Source organism: Danio rerio, chromosome 20 (genome assembly GCF_052040795.2).
Source record: "Danio rerio strain M-AB ecotype USA chromosome 20, GRCz13ab, whole genome shotgun sequence".
NCBI classification, from domain to species: domain Eukaryota; kingdom Metazoa; phylum Chordata; class Actinopteri; order Cypriniformes; family Danionidae; genus Danio; species Danio rerio.
The window spans coordinates 54546330-54560056 of NC_141040.1; the positions used below are offsets into that span (position 1 = coordinate 54546330).

Sequence of the window (13727 nt, forward strand, 5' to 3'; positions counted from 1 at the left end):
AAAAACGTTCAAGGTTATTGTCCTCTTTAAAATTATTGGCCACAAAATGTCCAAAGACTGCCTAGTTCACCTGATTAAACTAATTAAGCCTTTTATTTTAACACTGAAATTTTACTTTTACTGCCTTTAACACAGGAATTATCCGAATTTTATAACTGCTAGAAATAAGGTCCATGTATGGTCCGTGTACGTTTTGTTCGTTTGTTTTCCATTTTCAAACGGAATAAAGGAAATGGAGAAAACGGACGTTTTTCCGTTTTTCTTTTGCTCACGAGAAAACGAAAAAACGAGATTTTGGCTGGATTTTCGTTTTTCGGTTTAGGGTAGGAAAACAGATAAACGACTTTAAATTTCATTTTACACATGTAGGCGGTGCTGAAACGCCCACTTTCCTCTAATTGGTCAACCAAATCTGCGCTCGTGACGTTGCCCTCAAAATAAAAGCCTTACACGCAGGCTTTTATTGATTATTATTTAATTATTTATAAATAAGTTTACATATTCTATCATTTGAACCACACACAGTTAGCAGGCTTACATTCATTGCGTATGTATAAATTAAATAAAAACGTAAATTAGCAGTATTCTTAGACATTTGTCATTAAAATAAGGTCATAGTTCACTGCCAAGCTTCTTGCTGCTGATATGTAAACTTAGTTTATATATAATAATCAATAAAAGCCACCAAATGGTAAAAGCATGTCTTTGATAGCCTGTATCAATCTGTGAGCTGTGCAGTTTGTTTGCACATCATTCAGAGCAGGTCACAGCTGATTTTCCTTGAGCTGATTCCCGATTCCTGAAGTGTGCCTGCAGATTTCCTGCTTGAGTCGTCGAGCTCTGTCTCTGGACGATTAAATGCAGAATATGAATCAGCAGCTCTCATCTGAAGAACATGATGAAAACACTCGAGTCTTGTTGATTTCAGCACATCCAGCTTCACCTTGAGACACAAACTCTTCTAATAACTTTTGGGTTTTTTTGTGCTGTTTAATAGGGGAAGCATCACAGCTACACTGATAAAACAAAATTGGTAAGTGGTTGCAAACAATATATATATATATATATATATATATATATATATATATATATATATATATATATATATATATATATATATATATATATATTTTTTTTTTTTAAGAATTGGGGAGGAATATATATATATATATATATATATATATATATATATATATATATATATATATATATATATATATATATATATATATATATATATATATATATATATATATATATTAATTAGGGGCTAATAATTCTGACTTCAACTGTTTTAAAAATTCACTGCTACTGTATATACATTTCTGGAGAGCACCAAATATGTCCCAGGAGCTACGTTTTTTGTTTGTTTTGGCGAATCCACAAGAGGCCGCTGTGTACGCTTTTTCAAATCGCAAATATTTCTCTTGTTAGTGCCTCCCCTATCTAGGGCCAGGGAAACACGCAACAATTTAACATAAAGGGAAAAAGAAAAGAAAAATTAACAAATTAAATTTAGCTAAATTATAAAATTAATTTGTTAATTTTTTATTTTCTTTTTCCCATTTATGTTAAATTGTTGCATGTTTCCCTGGCCCTAGATAGGGGAGGCACGTAACAATTGGGGGCTCATCCGGGATCTCTCGCACCCAAAGCAAGAATCATACCCCTAGACCAACGAGCCAGTGGCTGGAGCATGCGGCAGGAGAGAACAAAGTGAGATTGTGCCAAACACTCTCACTTGGTTCTCCTGCCCCAGACTAGCTTTTGTGCTAAAAATTTGGGATACTTGTTGTAACATTAAAAGTATTGCTATTAGTGAACAATAGTACAGTTTTGACTTCCCTTTGTCATTTCTACTTTATAAATTTGGTTTTGTTTTAACTTTTTGGAGCTGTACGGAGGTGGATGTCACTTGTTTGTTTAATACATTTATTTTTCTCCTGTTTCTGATAGAGAGGGAGCAAGGTAAGATCTTTGTTTTTCTTTTTAATTTTCTTTTGAGACTTTAGAAAGCTGCTTCCTCAATCAGTTAGATCTTTTGTTTGTTGTTTAGGCATTATCCCCTCCTGAGTATGTTTGACCATTGGTTATTTATTATATGTTAATCTGTAAATAAATATACTTGTTGTTTTTGTATATTGGATTTGGTGTGATTTTATTGTTGAAGTGCTGGGACAGGAGAAGAGTGAGAATTGTTGGCTGCCTTGCCCTTTAGTTTTTTGTTGTTTAGTATATTTTACAGTATCAAAATTGGCCTCTAATTAATTTTATAATTTAGCTAAATTTAATTTGTTAATTTTTAATTTCTTTTTCCCTTTATGGTCAATTGTTGCGTGTTCCCCTGGCCCTAGATAGGGGAGGCACGTAACACTCTCGCGAGTGCCATTCGTGCCTGCTGTTTATAAATCCACCAGTGGCTGCTGTCGACTGACTGACCAATCGACTAACACACCCTCCTCCTTCCCTAAATCCAACCAATAGTGTTTTCAAAAGCACCGATTGCTCTCTACCTGAAACTTTCATTTGACTTAAGAGTGTTCATCATGGATTTACACAATGGCACTGCCTGCAACGTCTTACTAGAATAATGTGAAATGTGACTTAATATACCTCCTTAAAAATGCAATATTCTGTAAATAATAAGGATCGTTCACTTAAAATTAAAGTGTGCTTAGTATTTGCTCACCCTCCATAAAGAATATCTCTGTGCAGGGCACTTGCTGTTGCATTAGAACAAACATCTATTGTAAAAGAGACACATGAAAAATGTGCAGCAGGGGTTCTAATTGAACGCATGTGTGCAAAATCAGGATCATGCAGGGCTGGAGTGATGGGCAAATTGGACCCTTCTGAATCCTGAAGGACCATTCAAAGGGGCCAGTTTTGAGCACTTTAGCCATGATTGCCTTCGATAGGATGATATATCCCATTTGTTCACTCTAAAAATGCTGAGTTGTTTTAACCCAATGTTGGGTTAAATATGGACAAACCCAACTATCGAGTTTAAATGTTTAATTGAAAGATGCTAATAATACTGCGTGCTCATTTGTACCTACGTATGGTCACCGCGGTTTGCACCCGGCTCGACGCTCGTGGGACGTGAGATACACCTGTCACTTGCCTATCTTCCCGGACAAACGGCAGCTGGCCGAATTCGGAGCTCCTCCACGGGTGCGCATCCGACGTAGGGGCGTAAATCTCCAACACATCAAATCACTGGATTATGTTCATCAGTCAGATCTACAAGTCATTTCCCACATCAACATGGCTTTGTTGAACGCTAGATCTGTGTCCAATCTGTGTCCTCTGTGTTCGGTGAACTTTGTCCTTTAAACTGTTCTTTTATCAGCACTCCTAGATGTATTGGGAAAGGAGGTGGGGTGGCTATGGTTTTCAGAAACTGGTTCAGATGTCGGACTATCTCTGTCGGGGACTTCACTACATTTGAATCCCAATGTGCTCTGATAGAATCGGATACCACTCCTTTTCTGTGTGTTCTGGTTTATAGGCCTCCTAAGCCAGATAGAGGTTTCATAAAGGAGTTTTCTGAATTTGTTTCTCATATAATCACATTTTATGATCGTTTATTAATCTTAGGGGATTTTAATATTCATGTGTGCTGCCCTGGAAAGCCTTTGGTAACTGAGTTTATGCATGTTTTGGATTCTTTTGGATTTACTCAGCATATTGTTGGTGCTACACATGCACTAGGCCACACTTTGGACCTTATAATGTCCTACGGGTTTTCCATAGAAAATATTGTCATTGAAGATGCCTCCTTCTCAGATCATAAGCCTATTGTTTTTAACACTACTCTATCATATTTCTCTGGTACTACAAAAAGTGAAGGTTTTCACTCTCGCTGCATAAACTCTCTCACTGCAAATCAGTTTTCTACTATGTTTAATAGTAACAAAGTGTCTACAGCAATATTAGCTGCTGCTGAGCATTCCTCAAGTCCTGATGATTTAATTTCTCTTTTTAATTCTTCTTGTTCAGATATCTTAGACTGTGTAGCTCCTTTAAAATATAAGTATCCAAAAATGAAATCACAGCCATGGCTGGATGATCTCTCTCGCTCACTCAGACAGATTTGTCGTAAAGCAGAACGGCGCTGGAGAAAAGATCACCTTGTTGTCTCGCTTGAAATCTTTAGAGATGCACAAGTAAACTTTCAAAAAGCAGCAAAAAAGGCTAGAGCTACATACTTTTCAGACATTATTAATAAACATTCACACACCCCTAAAATTTTATTTGACACAATTAACTCAATAATTTCTCCACGTACCTCATGCAAAATTGAGCAGTCATCAGAGATATGTGAGAGATTTAAAAGGTTCTTTACTGAGAAGGTAGCTGATATCAGATCCTCTTTTGCCCCTCTCTGCCCTAGTTCCTGTGTGGACTCGACAGTTTCTTCAGCTACCTTCTGTAATTTTGAACCAGTGTCTCTCTCTGAGTTAAGGGGTTTAGTGTTTCAGACAAAAACTTCAACTTCGCCGTGTGATCCTATTTCCTCTAACCTTTTAAAGGAGACTTTCAACACAATAGGTTCTAGTATACAAGCAATTATTAATTCCTGCTTAGTTTCAGGCACTGTCCCTGCGTTTTTAAAGCATGCAGTTGTCCAGCCATTGCTTAAAAAACCCAATGCAGATTTAAATTGCTTAAATAACTTCCGTCCTATCTCTAAACTTCCATTTATGTCAAAGGTTCTAGAAAGAGCTGTCTTATCACAGCTACAGCCTTTTTTAAAATCGTCCCATAAACTTGAACCTTTACAGTCAGGTTTCACTATGCACCACAGTACTGAAACCGCTCTGTTAAAAGTGTGGAATGACTTACTGCTGTCGGTAGATTCAGGCAGTAATGCAGTTTTGGTTTTACTAGATCTGAGTTCTGCTTTTGATACAGTTGATCATACCATACTTCTGTCACGTCTGGAACATTGGGTGGGCATAAAGGGTTCATCACTTCAATGGTTTCAGTCATATCTGAAATCCAGGTCTTTTTCAGTTTCTGTTGGCCAATTTATGTCAACATCTGCCCCTCTTCTGTGTGGTGTCCCCCAGGGCTCTATTCTGGGTCCAATGCTCTTCAACTTATATATGCTTCCTCTTGGTAATATTATAAGGAAACATAACATATCTTTTCATTTTTATGCAGATGACTCTCAGCTGTATGTTCCTTTAAAATCTCAGAACTCCCTGCAGTCTCTAATTAATTGTCTTGAGGATATTAAATGTTGGATGGCAAAAAACTTCCTTCAACTTAATAATGACAAAACTGAAGTTATTCTCTTCGGCCCCTCAAAAACAAGAATGTCGTATATTGGGGGCTTGGGAAGTCTTGCACCGTATGTTAAATCGCAAGTAAAAAATCTAGGTGTTATCTTTGATTCTGAGCTTTGTCTAGAAAAACAAATTAGCTCAGTGGTTAAGAATAGTTATTATCAGCTGAGGATCATCTCCAGACTCAAATCCATTCTTTCCTTTCAAGATCTGGAAAAGGTCATACATGCTTTTATCACGTCCCGCCTAGACTATTGCAATTCTCTATATGTTGGTCTCCCCCAATCCTCATTGGCACGGTTGCAGTTGGTTCAAAATGCGGCAGCTAGACTTTTAACAGGCACCAAAAAACATGCTCATATCTCACCAGTTTTAGCATCCCTTCATTGGCTTCCTGTTAATTTTAGAATTCAGTTCAAGATTTTACTTATTGTTTTTAAAGCACTGAATGGGCAAGCACCTTCCTATATATCAGAAGTTATTAACTTACAGTCAACTCCTCGGTCTCTTAGGTCCTCAAATAAAATTTTACTTCAAGTTCCTCGGTCACGACTTAAACTGAAAGGGGATAGAGCCTTTGCAGTCGCTGCTCCTCGTTTGTGGAACCAGCTACCACCGGATATTACAAGTGCTTCTTCTCTCTCTATTTTTAAGTCCAGACTTAAGACACATTTTTATTCTATTGCATTCCCAGGCTTTTAATCTTTATTGTGGTTGTTGCTGTAATACTTTTATTCCTATTATTACTTTTATTGTTATCTTTTACTCTTTTATCTTTTTACTCTTTTTTTGTGCTATGGTTTTGTTCAGCACTTTGGTCAGTGCCAAACTGAAGTAAATGTGCTTTATAAATAAACTTTACTTACTTACTTACTAATAAGTTATAAAAATAGCTTATTGTACAGTTTTGCAAATATGTGCATATTTAATTTGTTAAAGGGATAGTTTGCCTATGAAAGTAAATTCTTGCATGGCAGCTGGGGTGCCATAAAAAAAGTAAAATAACGTAAAATAAATTACAGAAATTTACTGTAAAATAACAGGTTGAATTACAGATTTTTTTTACCAGAAATTTAAATTTAAGGAAATTTCTGTAATCTAATGTCTGTTAATTTACGTTAAATTTTTGTAATTTAACAGTCGTTATTTTATGTTTATTAATAATATAATAAAAAAAAAACATTTTTTTATAGTGTGCAATCGACTTGAACCACGGCTGCAGCCGGCAATCAACGAGATTGGGGGTGGAGCTGCAAACGAGGCTTTCAGGTCGGACACCTCGGGTCTTGAAGATTACTGCATGATGACAAATCACATGGTGAGATCAATTATTTATTTAATTATGTTTTCATTTGTTTATTAATCCCAAATTTTGGAAAGAAAATGAATGAATGAATGAATGAATGAATGAATGAATGAATGAATGAATAACTGTGATTAGGGAGGCACGTTGACTCTGGTTAGTCATCTCAAAGCAAGAAGTTCGCTGGTTTGATTCCACTTTGGGTCAGTTGGCATTATTAAACGTGTATGGATGTTTCCCAGTACTGGGTTGCGGCTGGAAAGGCATTCACTGTGTAAAACATGTACTGGATAAATCAACGGTTCATTCTGCTGTGGCAACCCCTAATAAATAAAGGGGTTAAGCCAAAGGAAAATGATCGAATGAATTACTGTGATAAGTCACAATAATAAATAATGTAAAAAAAAATTAAATATATAAATATGTTTGTGTGTGTGTACGTCTACCTTGTTTTTCTTACGCTGTGGGTACCAAATGTCCCCACAAGTATAGCAGTACCAGTAATTTTAACTTCATTGGTCCCTATGTGGAAAAAAGCTCATAAATCACACACAATTGAGTATTTTGAAAATGTAAGTGAGGGATGAGTCACCGAAGTCAGAATTATTTGCCCTCCTGAATATTTTTCCCCAATTTTTAACGCAAGCATCATTTTTTTTAAACACATTTCCAAATATACAAATTTGAATAACTCATGTCTAATAACTGATTTATTTTATCTTTGCCATGATGGCAGTAAATAATATTTGACTAGATGTTATTTTATATACTAGTATTCAGCTTTAAGTGAAATTCAAAGGCTTAACTAGGTTAATTAGGCAAGTCATTGTATGATGATGGCTTGTTCTGTAGACAGTCCAAAACAAATATAATATTGACCTTAAATTGTATAAAAAAATTACAAACTGCTTTTATTCTAGCCAAAATAAAACAAATCAGATATTCTCCAGAGGAAAAATATAGGAAATACTGTGAAAAATTTCCTTGCTCTGTTAAACACCATTCAGAAAATATTTAAAAATAAAAAATAAAAAATCACTGTGCAAGTGTGTGTGTGTGTGTGTGTGTGTGTGTGTGTGTGTGTGTGTGTGTGTGTGTGTGTTATGTAGTAGATTTTCAGCATGTCAGACCTCAGAAATCTATCAGTCACTCAGCAGTCAGTCAGGTTTTCTCTGGTTGAGGTCGAAGGTCAAATGCTTATGTGTTTGAGACCATCAGCTCTCTCCTGTGTGTGGTATAGAAGGGATGTAAACCGCAGAAATGAAAGACAAAGCTTCAGAGCTTCTCAAACACACTGCACACGAGTGTATTTGGGGAAAAACAGCATGTTTTTGCTGTTATTTGGCCAGTGGGTCTGTAAACAATATTTGTTCTCTCTCTCAGCCAGCGCCAGTGTTTGTGATTGTGTCATCTGGTTAATATTAGCTGAGGATTAGCGGCAGACTGAGTGTTAGCTTATTACATGGCTGTCAGGACTACTGGGTTCTGATTGGTCAGTTCTGACATTTCAATGTATGTTATTTCTAGATAACAACTGCTGATAACACAGGATCTTCTGATCAACTTGACCGTCAGTGAATATGTTCAAATCCGTTTGCTTTTCTGCCACGGCCATCATTTTGACTGTTTGGCGCCATCTTGTGAATGAATAATATGTTGGTTAGTGTATGCTCCAAATTGCTTGTTTCGTTTCTGTTTTTGTTTCTGTCGGCTTTGTGCCTTTGACTGTTTGGCGCCATCTTGAGTCTGAATAATGTGCAGGTTAGTGTATACTCCATCAGCTGTTTTAGTTTCTGTCAGCTTTGCATTTTTTCTGTTTGGTTCCATCTTGTGACGAATTAATGCGCAGGTTAGTGTATACTCCATCAGCTGTTTTCGTCTTTGTCAGCTTTGTGTTTTTGACTGTTTGGCGCCATCTTGTGTCTGAATAATGCGCAGGTTAGTGTATACTCCATCAGCTGTTTTAGTTTCTGTCAGCGTTGCGTTTTGGTTTTTTGGCGCCATCTTGTGACTGAATAATGTGCAGGTTAGTGTATACTCCATCAGCTGTTTTCTTTTCTGTCAGCTTTTGTTTTGACTGTTTGGTGCCATTTTGTGACTGAATATTGCACAGGTTAGTGTATACTCAATCGGTTGTTTTCGTTTCTGTCAGCTTTGTGTTTTGGCTGTTTGGTGCCATTTTGTGACTGAATAATGTGCAGGTTAGTGTATACTCCATCAGCTCTTTTCGCTTCTGTCAGCTTTGCATTTTGACTGTTTGGTGCCATCTTGTGAATAAATAAAACGTTGGTTGGTATATGCTCCGAATTGCTTATTTCTTTTCTGTTAGCTTTGTGTTTAACTTTTTTGGTGCCATGTTGTGTTTGAATAATATGCAGGTTAGTGTATACTCCATCAGCTGTTTTTGCTTCTGTCATCTTTGCCTTTTGACTGTTTGGTGCCATCTTATGACTGAATAATGCGCAGGTTAGTGTATACTCCATCAGCTGTTTTCATTTTTATCAGCTTTACCTTTAATTAAGGAATTATTCAACTATTAAGGCTCAGAATAATGTTTTGTCTAATTTTCATGTTTTGTGTCAAGTGAACTAGCATATTAATATGGTAAATATTATACTATACATTAAACAGCAACTGCTCTTCTTGAAAGACAGAGTTAAGTTGCCGTTCTTTTATCTGATGTGGATGCTATGAGGATAAACAAGAGACCACGACCTTGAGTATGGTGAGAATGAATGAATGACAGCCTTTACCTTGGCTGTCATTCATTTTACCTTGTTAAAAACCAAAGAATTGTCCAAAGTGACATTTTTGAAAATAAGGTATTTTATTTACCAGCTAATAATCTTTTCATTACATATAAAATTAAACCTCTGAACCTAATCAGAGGAGCCTGATAGAAAATGCACATTTTTTGCACATTTTTCTTCGGCTTAGTGCCTTATTTATTGGGGGTTGCCACAGCGGAATGAACTGCCAACTACTCCAACATATGTTTTACGCAGCAGATGTGCTTTTAGCCGCAACCCAGCTCTGGAAAATACCCATGCACTTATTCACACACATACACTACGGACACTTTAGTTAACCCAATTCGCTTATAGCACATGTGTTTGGACTGTGGGGGAAACCGGAGCACCCGGAGGAAACCCACACTAACACGGGGAGAACATGCTAAGTCCACAGAGAAATGCCAATTGACCCACTCGGGACTCGAACCAGCAACCTTCTTGCTGTAAGGGCTCTGTGCCGCCATACTTTTCTTCATTTATTATTTATTCATTTTCATTTTAACGGTACATCGGATTTGTGCGTTCAGCTTTTGTTTGTGCCAATTAAAAATTAAAATGGAAAAGATGAAATCGCCCACTCTTTGCTCTTTGCTGAACAACTTGTGCGGTGGCTTTGTTGGCTGTTATATGAAGTGGGATGAAATTGTTTTAAAGATGTACTATGCAGATGATGCTACCATCTTGTCTTTATGAATATTCAGAAGCAGACAAAGAGCGAAATGAGCTGAATGCCTCAGAGCAAAAGAAACTAAATAGACTCAAGGTTTTGTGTGAGTCAGACAGAGAGATCATGAAGAGAGAGCAAGTGTGTGTGTGTGATACAAAGAGTGTATTCATCCATCCAAACCTTCAGAATGCGTGACTCATCCCTCACTGTTTTCCAGCCCCTATCCAGACAACATCAGAGACCCCCAACACAACAGCTAAAAGTTTCATTAGGAAGCAATAATAAAAGCGAATCAATTCCAGAATGTGCGCTCGGCAGTGATGCAAGCCGCAGACTCTGTATTCATGGCCAAAAGCTTATTAAAATTTTATGATTTCATCCAATATTTGTGTGAATCAGACTTGCGCTTTTTTATGTTGTTTGTAGAGCGCAGCTGAAATCAGTTGTGTGTGTGCATGTGTGTGTTACATTTAGTTGCTGTTTATGTAGACCACACCAGGGGCCTCATGTACATAGACTTGCATTGAATTAATTGTAAAACATTGCGTACGGACAAAGCTGTAAATGGGCGTACGCATTAAAAAATTCAGATGTATGAAACACTGCGTATGTGGAATCCCACGCATATTCTCTTTGTACATCTGAATGAACGTGAAACTGAGCGCACATGCACGAGCACAAAACTCCTCCCTCCCTCCTCCCTCGTATAAATACAGTAATGACTCCACTTTGGCTAAACCAAACAAAAAAGCAATGGCAAAATCAAGCAAGAAGACATACTAGCAAGAAAAAGAGATGTTATTTGCAAGTTTGTCCTCCGGAATTATTAACAAAAGAAAAAAAGGTCCCACTTTATATTAAGTGGCCTTAACTAATATGTACTTACACAGGCATTAATAGTTTGTTACAATAAACTTATTGTGTAAATACATGTATTTATTGTGTACTTATGCTTGATTAAATGCATGCATGTAATTACATCTGTAATTCACTTTTGTAACTACATTTGTAAATACACTGTTGACCATCCCTTACACCTTAACCCACCCTTAACCCTACCCATGCCACCAAACCTGTCCATAACCCAACCTCTATCCCAACTCAAAAGCACCACAAGTGTTCTCAAATACATTATAAACACAGTAAGTGCATGGTATTTATTTTTTGATGTAAGTACATAGTAGTTAAGGACACTTAATATAAAGTGGGACCGAAAAAAAAATGAGTAGGAGAATTTAGCTGACGCGGTTAACGAAGTGAGGTCTAACCATCAAATTAAAAAAGATGGTTCGATGTAAAGGTGCAGGTTAAGAGGAAAACAGCGGCGCACCGTCAAAGTGTGGAGCAAACAGGCGGGGGAACAGGGGATGCTGAACTAACACCCTTTGAGGAGAGAGTTTTAAGGAGACACTTTACTGTCTGGAGTAGTATCTGTGTCTGTGGGAGGTACAGATGTTTTAGAGGAACACTTTGTTGGGGCAGTATAGCTGCACCCCTCTACTCTTATCAAGGCAGCGCCACTGGCATTTCAGCTGCCCAATTGCCTGCTGTACAACTGACCGAGTGCGAGAATGGGCATCATTGTCTTTTCGCTCTTGGTCAGTTTGTGGGTTGTTGAGGAGGGTTTACAGCCACGTCTTTAATGGATAACCGCGGTCTCCTGATATGCAGTGAAATAATTATGCTCAATAAAATAAAATAAAATAAACTTAGCTAGAATAATATCTTTAAAAACATCACTCTCCAAGAAGCCATCAATCGCGCACACGGCCACCTTGGAGCCTTGAGCAAATCGTACCTAAATTGTACAAATTAGAATGTACGAATTCATACGAATTAGCCACTAAATCAAAAAGTTACGAATTGCCGTGAGATTGCGTCGATACATTTGCTAAAGATTTGTGTCTCAGGCTGTTTCTGAAAACTTACCCCTATATACATTTCTGGAGAGCGCAAAACACATCCCAGGAGCCAGGAGTTTTTTTTGCATTTTTACTTTCGTGAATCCATCAGAGGCCGATGTGTATGCTTTTTCAGATCTCAAATTTCTCTTGCGAGTGCCATTCGAATCTGCTGTTCTGTATACTATATATATATATATATATATATATATATATATATATATATATATATATATATATATATATATATATATATGTATATATATATATATATATATATATATATATATGTATATATATATATATGTGTGTGTATATATATATATATATATATATATATATATATATATATATATATATATATAAAAAAATTTATATATATATGTATGTATATTATATATAGTATGAAACTTGAAAATAAGACTTCAGATTTTTCATATTCCAGAAGCAGTGGTTAACTGGTAGCAAACTGTTGCAACGCAGAATGTACCATACATCCAGAAAAATTATGCTCATTATGAATATGTCAAAATTAAACTCGTTAGTGTCTCAAGAGAAGACTGATTAGAGCAAGAACAGCATCATCTGTAGATCATTCATCAGACAGACGTCAGACACCGCAGGGAAACATGAGAAAACACGTGAATCACACTGACATCTGAACTCCTGCTTTCATTCCAGCACATTCACGCTTATTATACAGAAAAGAGCATCTTTTTACCATTTACCCAACGCTTGTTTGAAACTCATCAAGGTTGTGTGAGCTATTTGGATCTGTAATGTTTTCTCATATAGTGTTTTAAAAGCATGTTTATCATTCTCATCAGGGCTGCATTCATTTAAACAAAAATACAGTGAAACAGCAAAGTGTTGAAATGATATTCTGATTCAAGAATTGCTGAATATAATTAACGTAATTTATTTATTTGAAGGCTAAGCTAAGTTTTCAACATAACAACTATAATGTAGAGTCATCCGTCTGAAATTATATATACTGATTTGTATATATAGTTATATTTTTACTGATTAAATATGCTGAATATATACTCATTATAATATACTGATTTGCTCTATGTTGGAGACAATTTTTGAAGAATATATTTCAAGGATGTTTTCTTGAAAAGTAAGGTTAATACAACAACAACAACACGTATTTGAAACAGAAGAAACTGTCCTTATAGTGTCTGATTTGATCAATGTATTGCGTCTTGGGTATCTTAAAGTATTAGTCACACTTTACAATAAGGTTGTGATAGTTAGTATGGCATAAAGTACATCCAGGAGGTTGTTATTGCAATATAAAGCCTGGCAGGTTTATCGGCAGTCTGACACTAAGTGGAGCACTGTTGTATAAGACTGAAGAGTTTTATTCTGTGGAAACAATCGCCTGGATAGTAACTGCCCCTAATAGTAACTATGAAGGGCTCAAAACAGGCTTTTCGAATTGTCCTAACTGCCGCCCCCTATCGGTGCCCCTGTATACATTAACATTCACTGTACACATATCTCTATTCAGTCACAAGATGGTGCCAAAGAGTCAAAAACACAACACTGACAGAAGCGTAAACAGCTGATGGAATATACACTAACCTGTACATAATTCAGAGAAAAGATGGAGACAAACAGTCAAAAACGCAAAGCTGACAGCAAAGAAAACAGCTGATGGAGTATACACTAACTTGCGCATTATTCAGACACAAGATGGCGACAAACAATCAAAAAGCAACGCTGACAGAAACTAAAACAGCTGATGGAGTATACACTAACCTG

The 13727-nt window shown here is 36.6% G+C and overlaps 2 protein-coding genes across 4 annotated transcripts in view; both read left to right on the top strand.

The window, feature by feature from the left end:
* Positions 1-13727, top strand: part of cpsf2 (cleavage and polyadenylation specific factor 2) — a 495879-nt gene that overhangs the window by 354137 nt on the left and 128015 nt on the right. The gene's annotated exons all lie outside the window — the stretch shown is intronic.
* The window catches only part of LOC147832348 (uncharacterized), a 298807-nt gene that overhangs the window by 193369 nt on the left and 91711 nt on the right, over positions 1-13727 (top strand). For both annotated transcript variants that reach the window (XM_087299007.1, XM_087299006.1), the window contains exon 4: positions 6488-6612. In XM_087299007.1, the coding sequence (XP_087155133.1) occupies positions 6488-6612 (125 nt within the window). The remainder of the gene's footprint in view (positions 1-6487; positions 6613-13727) is intronic.